The sequence below is a fragment of the Fopius arisanus genome, unplaced genomic scaffold (genome assembly GCF_000806365.1).
Source record: "Fopius arisanus strain USDA-PBARC FA_bdor unplaced genomic scaffold, ASM80636v1 scaffold00137, whole genome shotgun sequence".
In the NCBI taxonomy this organism is placed as follows: domain Eukaryota; kingdom Metazoa; phylum Arthropoda; class Insecta; order Hymenoptera; family Braconidae; genus Fopius; species Fopius arisanus.
The window spans coordinates 35,043-47,510 of record NW_011887876.1 but is presented as its reverse complement, the minus strand read 5'-3'; the positions used below and the strand labels follow the sequence as shown (position 1 = coordinate 47,510).

Below are 12,468 nucleotides of genomic sequence, written 5' to 3'. Positions count from 1 at the left end.
CGTTCGCAGTATCACACATCGGATGTGGTCTGCACTAGTTAGTTCGTTACTCATTCATGAAATAAAACAGTTGAGAATGTTACTGAGAGGAACAGATGTTCAGCCGGGTATTATTCATATGAAGGGAGAGAATTTAATTTTAAATAAATCTTTTTGCAACACGAAGATTCGTAAATCCTCGGGGAATAATTCTAGTTTAGATTCATATTCAGTAATGAAATATTCAGAGTTTATAAATAAATTTTTTACGTGAATAAAAAATAAAATTAACTACCGTCGGTGTTAAAGTATAGTGGGAAAGAATCAGTCACCTTTGGGAAAACTTAATCTTCAAGTGGTTAACCAATTGACAGTCACTTCCTACATGGAAAAATTTTTACATACAAACATGATTTCACATCAGTCTAATATTATGTATACGTACATTCACATTTTGGAAGTTTTTTCTTTTTTTTTTTTGTAACAACTGTAATATTCCAACTGAAAGAAAATAAGGGCACGTGCAGGTCTTCATTTCAATTACTAGCTGAAATATCGAGGTTTTGATGTTTTATGTTTTTTCTAAAAACCTTTATTTTTCAAATTAACCCGAGAGACTTCATGGAGAATAAAAGAAATTGACTTGGCAGCAGTGTTAATAGTGCCTCCACTGATTTTTTGCAAAACTGTAACAATTCGTTCACTAAATAGCGTAATTAAGTAGGATCGAGAAGAAAATTAGATGACTCATCTAAGCGACTATCTAGTAGGGGTCGTAACCATATCATGTTATGATGTTTGTGGCGTTCATACCATACCATCGTCCCCGTCGCGAACTCTGGGTAATGCTAAGTGCTGGTGAAGTCGATAGGACCTTACTACACCTTGACTGGAGTTTACCCTAATTTATAATAATTATTAAAAATCATATGTCTCGGGAAGAGAACGAGACAAGATCAATTCATTTAATGCAACCAGATTCCTACTTAATGGGAGTCAATTCCGACAAGTCAGGGCAAAAAAGAATTCCACATTTGCCTCAGTTTTCCGGGAAAACCAAATAGAGGTATTATCACGACTGATTACCAAAAAATTAATCCCATATAGGAAATGAAATAGTACACGCTACACATGAAATTTTCTGCTTCAGTTATCGCCTAAGGGATCAGAACGAAAACTTTCCAACAACTGTTAACGTACAGCCTATAGTTCCCTGAGAGTATTGAGCATCTTGTATTGAGCCATAAGGGTCACCGCGAAATCAGGCCCATTACAATTGGAGCAGAAAATTTATAATTACGTTCAAATCCAAGCCCATATTTCCCTGAATGTATTCACCTATCGGACAGACCATAGAACTCATTTTGAACTGATCTGATCAGGCCAGAGAGATCTCAGATTCAAAGCGTTTAAGCATAAAATTTCTAATAGTGTTCAAATTGCAGCCTATAATTCGTTGAAAGTATGCATTGATCATAGGGTCCGAAGGACCTCATCCGACCTCACTCTCACCAGATCTACCTCAAGCCCTGAAAAAATTGAGGAAACATTTAGTCCAGAACTTAATTTTTTTTCTTGCCGAAAATAACTCCATGGCTCGTTTTTGTTTCTTAAATTAATGCGCCAAAATGAAAAATCGATTTTTTGACTACGAGATTTGACCAAAAAATAATTTATTTTATCGAGAAACCCCTAAAAAGACCTTATTTTTTTGTAAATTATGCTGCGAGGGCGGCAACTCAGCCATTAAACAAGCTATTATAATTTTGCTGAATTATCAAGCGAGCGACGTATACTATTTTTTTGCAAGTGTGTGAGAGCATTTTCAGTTCATATTTTCACAAACTTTCCAAGAACTAGTAAATGCAGATAAAATTTTCAGAAAAAATTTCTTGTAAGAAGTTACACTTTGTTTTAGATTATAAGTAAATGAATAATTTAAAAAAAAAACCGAGAATTCAATGAACGTTATGTTTAATGCAATTTTTGCCTCAGCTGACGTTTTTTTGACAAACTACGTCGACATATATAATACACATGATAACTGAGTCAACATTTTACAGCTAAAAAATTGTAAAGATACTTAATGTACAAGCACTCTTTATAATGATTTTGAAGAAGATATAGTTGCATATTCTTCGCTGTAGCTACTTTCTTACTTGAAGTAAATGTTATGCAAGTCTGTGAAATTGAAATTCACAGTTTTCAGTAATGGCATGCTCTAGAATAACTTTGAGATATTCAAATTTTCATCATTTTCTAAATTAATGGTGTAACAGTTCGGTTCTGGTCATTTTCTGTAGGGTTTTCCCAGCATTATAGTTTGATGTGGGAAGATTTTGATATTGTTGATTTGTCTTGGGAAATTTCGATGTTCACAATGTAAGTGGGTGAAGGAGTCGTTTTTGAAGAGCTTGATGGTCCAATATTGCCTGCTTCAATTAATTTTTTGTCACTGCCGTATTAAAACCTCGGTAAAGCAACCTGTGTAGAGATACCTGAAGTAGCGCCTAATGGTCGTGTGTTGAGGAGTGCGTGAGGAACGAATTGTCGGCTCCATGCATGTACAACTGAATACTCAGCTGTTATATTCGTGCCGCATGGAGGAAACAAAATAAGTGACACAATTCATAAAAATCTACATAAAATAATAAAAGAATAGGTGAGTGGGTATCTGATAGTGACAAAGAGGATGATGAAGTTGAATGTGAGAAGAGTGACAAGAAAAATAACTCTGGAGATATATTTTCTGATGATGAGAGCGAGATTGAAGAGAATTTGGAGGAAGACAAAGACGATGGTGAAATGTCAGACCAGCTGTTAGAATTAATAAATGAATCAAATCAACACTTGCAGCCTGCGAAAGCCAAACATGTTTCCAACAGTACTTATGCCGAATTCAAGACTTAGATGAAACGGAATAAAATCCGTATATTAAACGAAAAAATACTTCTCGGATATTTATTTTAATTATTTGTGTAGATCTAACCGCAAACCCTCGACTCTGTGAACGATGTATTCCATGTTAAAAAATACGATAAATCTAAATAATCAAATGGACATCAGGGGATACTCCAAGTTGAAAATTTCCTTGAAGAAGAAGAACTAAGGCCACAGGAAAAAAAAATCGAAAGTTTTCACTCCTCAGAAAGTCAAGCACTACGTCACAGGAGCGCCCGATGAAAACTGGTGAACAATATGAATAATGATTGTCCCTTTTAACGGATTTTCACCCCTGAAGACCACTCTATAAATAACATGGATTTTAATACGTCCGTGACAAAAAATAGCATTTGTCATTCGACATACAGACAAGTGTGAGACCGCGCTTAACGACCTTATAACAAAATGTACTAGTACTGTACTAGTTGCACATGTCAACCCTTTGACATTTTTGTGGCATTAGAGGACTTCGGTGGTTTTGAAGTTTGCCCCTGACTTGATCTGGCAAATGATTGCAAAATTTTTCTACAACATTGGTGCTTCTTCGTAGCAGAATCTTCTACGGGATCTTATATCGGTACAGGCGGTTGCTCTATTAGCAACCTCCCGCTCATCGGTGCCTGTTGAAAAATTCGATTCAACGGGGAATCGAACTCATAGCTTTCAGAACACTAGGCTTGTACCTAGCCACTGAGCTATCGACGTCGATTTCACAAGCCTTAGGTATTAGGTTAGCGGTTAGGGCATAGGGCTAGTGTGTGAAGAATATTAGGTTCGATTCTCGTCGGGTACAAAACTTGAGTTCGTTGGTTAGTCAATCACCATCAAAATAATTCAATCACCGTCAAAATATTGATAATCGGATAAATTTCAATAAAAAATAAATGTTATTAATATTTTTGGATAAAAATAATAAGATTCGCATGTCAATCGGCTGCCATCATTGTGCCAAGAATCAAGGCACCAAGAATCGGATCAGAATTATCATCCAAGGCTCAACAGAGCATTGGACTAGTCGCTTTTCCACCTTTGTAAATGTTGGCGTCGAGTTTGGCCCGATCCTCAGGCCAATCCGGCCATCCTACATGGGCTCCCATTTTTGGTGTCAAGAAAATGCACCTTCAAAAATGGTTTTCCAGTATGATGGTCAGTACATTCATGCACGTCACAGAATTTCAATTTCTCCATTTCGACCGTTCTATAGCCCCCACAAAGGCGGAATATTAGAGCGATCTATAAGAGGAAGTAGGCTATGTATTCAAGAAATAGGAAGTGATCGGTTATCAAATTTATTTAACATGTATTTAATCTCTGCCAAATACTCCTCATTTGCAGCTTCTAAATTTTGTAGTTTAATGCTCTCTATAAATTACCGATTCTTTAGGCTGGTATCCTCCTGGAAGTCTTTTCAAAAAATAAATGACTCCATTGTACTTGCTCAAATCAATTCTGTAAAGTCTATCTGGACGATACTCTTAATGCCAGAGATTGTAGCCGAGAGACTATTTGGAGCAGATGATTCTGATCTCCCGGTAAAATTCGCTAATACCGTTTCAAAATATTCATGAAAAGAATATTGAAAGTTGCGAGAAAGAATCTACTTTGTGCTGTTATTTCTGTTTGTACTTCAGAAAGAATGTACTCAGCTGAATTCTCCTGTAACTCATTTTGGTCGATTCAGTTCTTATATTTTCTGTAGCTTCTTTTAAATCTTTGTTGTGATTTTTACGGCATTTTCTTATTTCATGAATTTTCGACTGTTCTCAGGATTTTTTTATGAGTATTTGATGCTTTTAGACCCCGCTACTCATCCTCTGTGATTTAATGTGATATTGGGAGTAGCTGCGTTAATTCCTCATATGTGTCGTCATGCTCACAATACACTTCCAACGAATCTTCTTCTATCAATATGCCATCAATTATGAAATTCTCGTATACATCATTTTCCCACATATCCTCCTCCGAAATATCATCAATTTTATATTGCAAGACTCTTTGATCATTTTCTTTACTATGGTGTTTTCTAATAGAACAGTGTATTAGGGTATAACATTTAAACTGCTAATATTGATAGTTTTGCTGTAACTAAATGTATTGAGCGTGATTATATTCGTCGTTAACATTTTTTAATATTGCAATTTACGGTATGATATAGCGAGGTATGCTGAAGTTTTGACGTCGCCGACAATAAAACAGGGGGCAAATACTTCCGAAAACCGTGCACGGCGTTCCGCACCGCCTTCTGTCGTAGAATCAGCTAGTTGCTACTAGTAAAAATCCCTTCTCGAAAAACCCACTGAGGAATCATAAAAAGTGGCATCACACTCAGTTTTCTTGCACATATGTTAGGCTTTGATCTTGAGCACCTGAGCAAAAAAAACTTCCCTTCATGCGCGCTTCGTCCCCGCCATTCAGTAATTTTTTACATCAAGCATTCGAATCTCAGCCAAGTCCCTTTTTTTTTATTTTCAATTTTCCTGAGGAGAGAAAGCTTGGCAGGAAAATTATTGATTAAATTTTTGAGTGATGATTAATTTTAATAAGAAATCACGATAACTCAGGTCTGATCAGAGTTTTATAGAGCTTGGGTAAGTCCATGCCAGCAGGTTTCGACGCAATAAAACAATCTACGATCGTTCGCGAATCACAATAAATCCCTCCCTCCCTTCTCTCCCCCTTTCGTGGAAAATAACACTTATTTCTGGTTGAATTAATGGATTGAATTGTATTATTTTCGATATTGTTAAAATCATTTTTTAGTTGAACAATGCGTAATTGACAGGAAAAGTATTAATTTTCAATTCTCAAAAAGTCTATCAATTCGCGAAAGTTGCTGATTACAGCAGACAATATCGGCGACGGAAGAAGTAGATAAAACAAAAAATAGTAATAATTCTTATCTTTTTATTTTTTTTCTTCATTTTTTTATACAAAAAAAAATATATTTTACACGTTTTCATAATGTTTTAAATTGGGTTACGGTCAAAAAAAATTCCACCCGTGCCGAACAGCTGCATAGTAAGGACAATAAGAGCAGTGTCTACATACACGGTATATGCTTAAATACCATAGACGTATGGTATTTTTTCTACCATGGATCTATGGCTTTTATGGACAATCTCCGTAAGTAATGGTTTACGGTAAGTTTCGCCACCCGTCTATGGAAATGTGCCATGGATGTAAGATTGATTGCTAGGCGAGTACGTTTTCTTTAGTGGTACAAATCGTACATATTGAAACGAGATTTTTCTCCTCACGGGTTAAAATTCTCCTTAACAATAAAAGAATCCTGTCGTATGGACAGTGGAGGAAGAAAAGCCACCTGACAGAGGCCAAAAAGGCCTCGAATGGATGGCATGTTCGATTTTCCTCCGATGAGGGGCCAAAAGCATAGCGATTTAGGTGAAACCGCGATCCCTAAGGACGTTCGTAGACTGTGGCTTAGTTGGAGCTTGCCCAAAATGTAATAGTAACTTTTGGGGACGACGTACAGGTTGTCCAACTGGGCAACTCCAATGCATCTACCGCATTGATCTCCATATGACTATCGTGATAGACTATCGTGTATTCCCCTACTGAGGCGATTTGGAAGTCAATCAGCGCCTCCCAATAGTAGTCAAGCAACTAAAATAGGATCAAATGCGCATGCTCAGCGCAGTTGTCGAGGAAAAGCATGTATACCCAGAGTAATTGGAAAGTTTCTGGGTAGAGTTCAAAAAGACACAAATTATCAAAAATAACAGAAAATGGGTCGTTAGGATTTTTAGTGTATTTCTTGACATGGGATCTACATAGAGAAAGCAGAAATGAAATGAATATCCTTGGCTTTTGTTATATATTCGTAACTGGAAAATAAATTTACCTATTCAGTTCAATTTGAGCTGACTACAATGAAAAATCTTTACTAGGCAAGGAAATATGATGTATTTTATATGATGGCTCGATAATTTTTCAACATTTGAAAGAAGTTTAAGTGGTTATTTTTTTCTACCAGTCGTGAAATCTTCAGTGAAAAATATGAGCGGTGTAACACTTTTCCCCGAACTCGTCCCGGGGTCCAGGATAGCCATTACCTTGGCCCGTTCCCATACGCGCATCCGTACTATCCAACCGAATTAATAAGGGCGCCAGCTAACTTTTTATGGGCCAAAAGTTAACAAAAACCGAAAACACCGAAACGGGGCAAGGAGGTGGGGTGCCCTGCCTTGCCCGAGGTCAGCCGACCAAATCCAAAAGACCCAGGAACAAGAGAACGAAAGGACAGGCCGAGTGGGGTTGGAACTCGTCCGCGCGACAACACAAAATCCTAAATCCATAAATTACACCAACCGGGGTGTGACCGTAAAACTACCCGCGAGAGGCGAAAGCCGATGGCGAAGGATGCTAGGTCGTGGAGAGAGGGCCGGGGTCTACGGATACGCGAAACCATGCGATAAAGCGAAGAGACGATAGTCCGGGATACCGAGAGCATAGTGGCGGGAATCCGAGGCGTGAAGGGTGACCTCTAGGAATACCTTGCCAAGAGCGCGACGTAAGATAGCGAAGTGCCAGTAGGCCGAGATTGTGGGGATTAACTCACCCGATTAGGCACTTTCTGGAGCGTCACGGGCCCACTAGGGTAGCCCCAAAATTAGAGAGCATATCCAGCCCGGTAAGACTCTCACCCAGTAAACGTCACGCGAGGGGAGTATTCCTCCCACCCGGAGATCATCACCAGGGAGAGCGTAGCCCTCACCTAGAGAGCATGTAAACCAATGCAGGACATTGGGAGCCTATCGAGGGCTCGAGAAAGAGCTGCCAGTGGTCCGCACTGGGAGCCAGCCGAAACGGCTCTGCCGAGGGAGTGGGCAGTCTGGGCAGTATTGCCGATGCCCCCCCACTCTCGACTACGGCTGGATGGGCTGCCGTGTGCCGGAACGTGCTGCCCTCGCCTCAGGGAGGATATCCCTGACACTAGCTTTTCCTGGAGCGCGCCAAATTCAAACCTCGCCACTGACCCCTTCGAACAATCCCTTCGAAGGATCAGCCGTTCGAATGCCTACCCCATCTAACATGGAGCGCTTATACCCCAGTATGAGTCCTATGCTATGTGCCAGGAAGTCTCATAGTGGAGCTGGGAAAGTTTCTACGTGTCCGCCCTGTCCTGTTGCCCCAGTCCTCACACCCTTCGACGATTCGAGAAATTTCCGGGGAGGGTCGAGATGGCAGCTGAAGATAGCCAAAATAGGCCAAAATTGGTTTAATGTGCGGGATTCATAGAAATCCCGTTACAGCGGAACCGTCAATTATGAAAAGATTACATAGAATTTTTACATTTAAATATGAAGATTTACTCAGCACATTCAACTACATATTGAAAACTTAACACCTTCTTACAGTAGAGGAGTACTCAGTCGGCAATCACCAATCCTACTTTTGATTAAACAAAAGAGTGATTAATAGCACATCGGTCATTCAAATTCGAGAATTATTCTATTGCAGTGAGGAATTCGGAGATTTTTCTCAAGGAAGAAAATAAACGCTTCTAACACCTGAACACTTTTCAAAAATGACCGATGAGTCAGGTGGTTTACATCGTTATGGCATCATTTTCCCGGAGTCATTTACCGTCCGCATCACCTTCCCTTGGGTGACGCGCATGCACAGTCAAGGGTACTGTAGTATTCGAGCAAATAATCGGAGGCTGCGTTTGTCCTACACTGTTACTCAGCGGACACTCATCCCAACCAGACTAAATGTGGCTTAGCTTGGACGACCGCCGGAGACACACAGCATTCGCGTGGCGACTACCGTAGCCGCCTCATATACCGAGTGTCCCAAAACCAAAGGTCCACATTGCAACCCAAAGTTGGGGGTGGAAATCAGGATCGAAAAGTCCTGAGCAACTTTTCGATCAGAGGGACCCTCTTATTCTTATTCTTATGCTATATAATTTTTATACACGCGTATAAGAATTCTCTTTTAAAAGCCTCACACAGAGGTAAAATTGTTTCTTGTTGAAAAGTATCCTCCGATTATTTTTGTATTCTTGTGAAATAGGAGTTCCTTAAAAAACATCAACTAGATGTTCAATTACGAGATTTATAGATTTGTGCAGTATGGATTTATTATATGTATTGCATATCTATTTGTATAGACTTGATAAATAAAATTTATTTGATGTTACAGGTCGGTGCTGATGGAGTCAATTCACAAGTGAGGCGAGTTATGGGAACTCAGTATGTTTCCTGGGATTATAAACAAATGGCGATTGTCGCTACCCTTAATTTATCAGAGGTACAACCAAATATGATTAGTTTTTGCTTGAGAATATTATGAAGACGTGGCCGCTGGAAGTGCCGATCACTCTCACATACTAGCAGGCTGCCAATCTTCATATTTTTATGTTTCCGACCATTTTGCACGCTTTTCGCACAAAGTTTGACAAAGTTGAAAAATCGATCGATTACAATTCTTTCCTTAGAAAGCAGAAGAATTTTTAACGAGTCTGAGCTTTAGACTATCTTTTGTCTTAGAACTGTTTCTAATTTTTGGGACACATACTTATTCCTCCAAATAGTTTTTACCGAGTTCGTTATTGAACAAGAATTTTGAGAACCAAGTTTGTTGGGATATTGGCGCTTGCGCTCGGTAACGTATTTAATATGAATGTTTCACTTTATGATAACTTATTCATTGTGTCCACCGAATCCGCCTCCTACCAAAGTTAAATATGTTGATAATTCACAGGCTGAATTTTTGTTGCCTTTTCTAATTTTTTCAAGAAGGATAGGTAATTTTTAATTTAGCACTACATCTGGACTGAATTTTTAACTATTAAATGAGGATTTTAAGTGGCGATAATCCTTTTTAAGCAAGTGTGACTATAGAAACGGGTAGGATAGGGCCCGGCGTCAAAATCCGGGCCTAGGAGACGTTACGCTTTAAGTGGTTCTGTGACCTCCGTGTACACGCCTGATTTTCTCGTGATGTTCGAAATTTCGCGATGTGACCAAGAAGTATAACAATCCAATAATTATAACAACCAATAATGCGACATGTTGAGAATCGAGTTTTACTGTTAATTCCGGCCTTAAGTCCTGTTGGTCTTCAAATGGTTCTGTGACCACTGTGTAGGTGTCATAAGAGTTGGAAAAGAATATAATTGAAAAAATTTGTATGTTGAAATTTAAGTAATTGACATTATTTAGCGGACCCACTTAAAAATAAAAACGAATTCTCCTGTCGTTCTATTCGGAAATATTTTTGCTCGAATAAGATTGAGCGACTTCCATGTAGCTCGAAGCAGCATCATGAACTGAAATGAGAAATTCCATAGTGCATGATATGAGAGATGATTCGTTGCCAATTCTGTACGGATGTATATGAGATGGAAACGAATGGGGTCGAGCTGGTCTTAGAAAAATCACTACATGGAGAGAAAACTACCCGAAAAATCACGGAACTGTTACGTATTCGAGGGGTGACCTTGGTTTTCGGGGAAAAATACTGTAAGTTCCGTAAAAATTTTCGTAGCGTGCAAGAATTTTTACGAAACTTTCAGGACAATTTTACGGTACCTCCAGTACTTTTTCCCGAAAAGCAGGGTCACCCCACGAATATGTGAAAGTTCCGTAATTTTTCGGGTATTTTTCTCTCCATGTACACGCAGTTTTTTTTATTTAAGTCGCCACAGTCAATCGACTGTAACAAAAATAATCGATACTGAGCTATCATAATGAGTCAAGTTGCATTGAGCGGATCACAATCAGCGAGAATAGTGGTACCGAGAATTACTTAATAATTTTTCGGAGAAAGCGATTAATGAGCGATTCCATGAAAAAGGACGCATATACACTTTATGGCAGGTGATGTCATTTTAAGCGGTCACGTGACCCCATTCAATTATCACATAGCAATTGAGAATTGTCAAATGTCATTTGTCAGAGTAGTTGACGGTAGCGTCTGCAGAATTATTGACAGCAATGACGCACAGATTAATCCGTATTAGGACTTATGAACTGCAAAAATTCAAGATTTTTGGAATCAATTGATCCGTTTATTCTTTTAATTTTCTACAAGTTGCCTATCAATTGGCTATTTCGCATAGACACACATGTCCCTCAAACTTCGTATTTTTGCGTTCAAGACCGCTCCAGATCATTTCCAGGCCACCGAAAACTCAAACGATTGCAATGTTTCCATTCGGAAGCACGAAACAGAAAATTGGCAACATCTCACGATTTTTGTACGAACCGGTACATATATTTTCATAGCTTAGTAGGGTCCTTATTAAGATGAATATTTTGAGAAAATATTCAAGGAAATATATTCACGCAAAGGTTGTAACACCTCAGGAACCGCTGGGCCGATTGCGGCCATCCAGAATACCGACTTTTAATATTATGAGAACTACAAGTGTACAAATTTTAGCTCGCGCTCTCTATTTTGTATGGATTTATCGTGTTCACAACGTTTATGAAGACAAAACCTAAAAACGACAATGTCACGAAATTTTATGCTCGGCGGTCGAAACGCTACCCTTTTTTTCTCTGTAACTTAATTTCTCCGAATTTTTGGCGTGCTTGGGGTCTCCATTTTGTAGGCTTTACGAGCGCGGCATCTGAAATAGGGCATTCCCTGTTGAAATTTTTTTGGCCCGTGACATGCTGTTTTATGCAAAAATCAGGAGAGAATACGGGTGAACACCTCATTTTTCCGGCTTTCTTGCACAGATGAAACTAATACCTCGAGTAATCTCCAACAAACCGAACGTGAGAGGAAAGTCCCAAAAAATCAAAAACCCACCATGAAGCCCTCCGTAACCCCCCCCCCCCCCCATGTATATCTTATGTATTCGATTGTACATGGTTAGTACACGATTGTACTAGATTTTTGAACTTCCTGTTCTATAGGAAGTTATTGTAATGACCCCGAAAATCAATATGGAAATTTTCAACATATCTTCACGTTTCAAGGCCTCCAGAGTAATCCTGGACCATTTTCGAGAGGATGTCTGTGTGTGTGTGCGTATGTTACTGGCGATGTACGTGGCCGAAATTTATCGTCAACGATTTCTCAAAAATGGATGATGCGATCGAAGTCAAATTGATACCATCGAAGCGTTTTCAGGCCATTTGGTGCTGATTAGATTATAGAAGGAATTGCTCCAGCCGTTTTCCAGTTTTTCCAGAAAAACTACGAAAACGGAAATTTCATCAACGATTTCTTGTCCGAAATTTATCCTCAACGATTTCTCAAAAATGGATGATGCGATCGAAGTCAAACTGATACCATCGAAGCGTTTCCACGCCATTTGGTGCTGATTAGATTATAGATGGAATTGCTCCAGCCGTTTTCCCGTTTTTCCAGAAAAACTGCGAAAAAGGAAATTTCATCAACGATTTCTTGTCCGAAATTTATCGTCAACGATTTCTTGTCCGAAATTTATCGTCAACGATTTCTCAAAAATGGATCATGCGATCGAAGTGAAACTGATACCATCGAAGCGTTTCCATGCCATTTGGTGCTGATTAGATTATAGATGGAATTGCTCCAGCCGTTTTC

At 39.0% G+C, this 12,468-nt stretch overlaps 1 protein-coding gene across 2 annotated transcripts in view; it reads left to right on the top strand.

Annotated features, from left to right (window-relative positions):
- Positions 1-12,468, top strand: part of Coq6 (ubiquinone biosynthesis protein COQ6, mitochondrial) — a 99,375-nt gene that overhangs the window by 56,495 nt on the left and 30,412 nt on the right. For both annotated transcript variants that reach the window (XM_011313987.1, XM_011313986.1), the window contains exon 4: positions 9,091-9,198. In XM_011313987.1, coding sequence (XP_011312289.1) covers positions 9,091-9,198 — 108 coding nt within the window. The remainder of the gene's footprint in view (positions 1-9,090; positions 9,199-12,468) is intronic.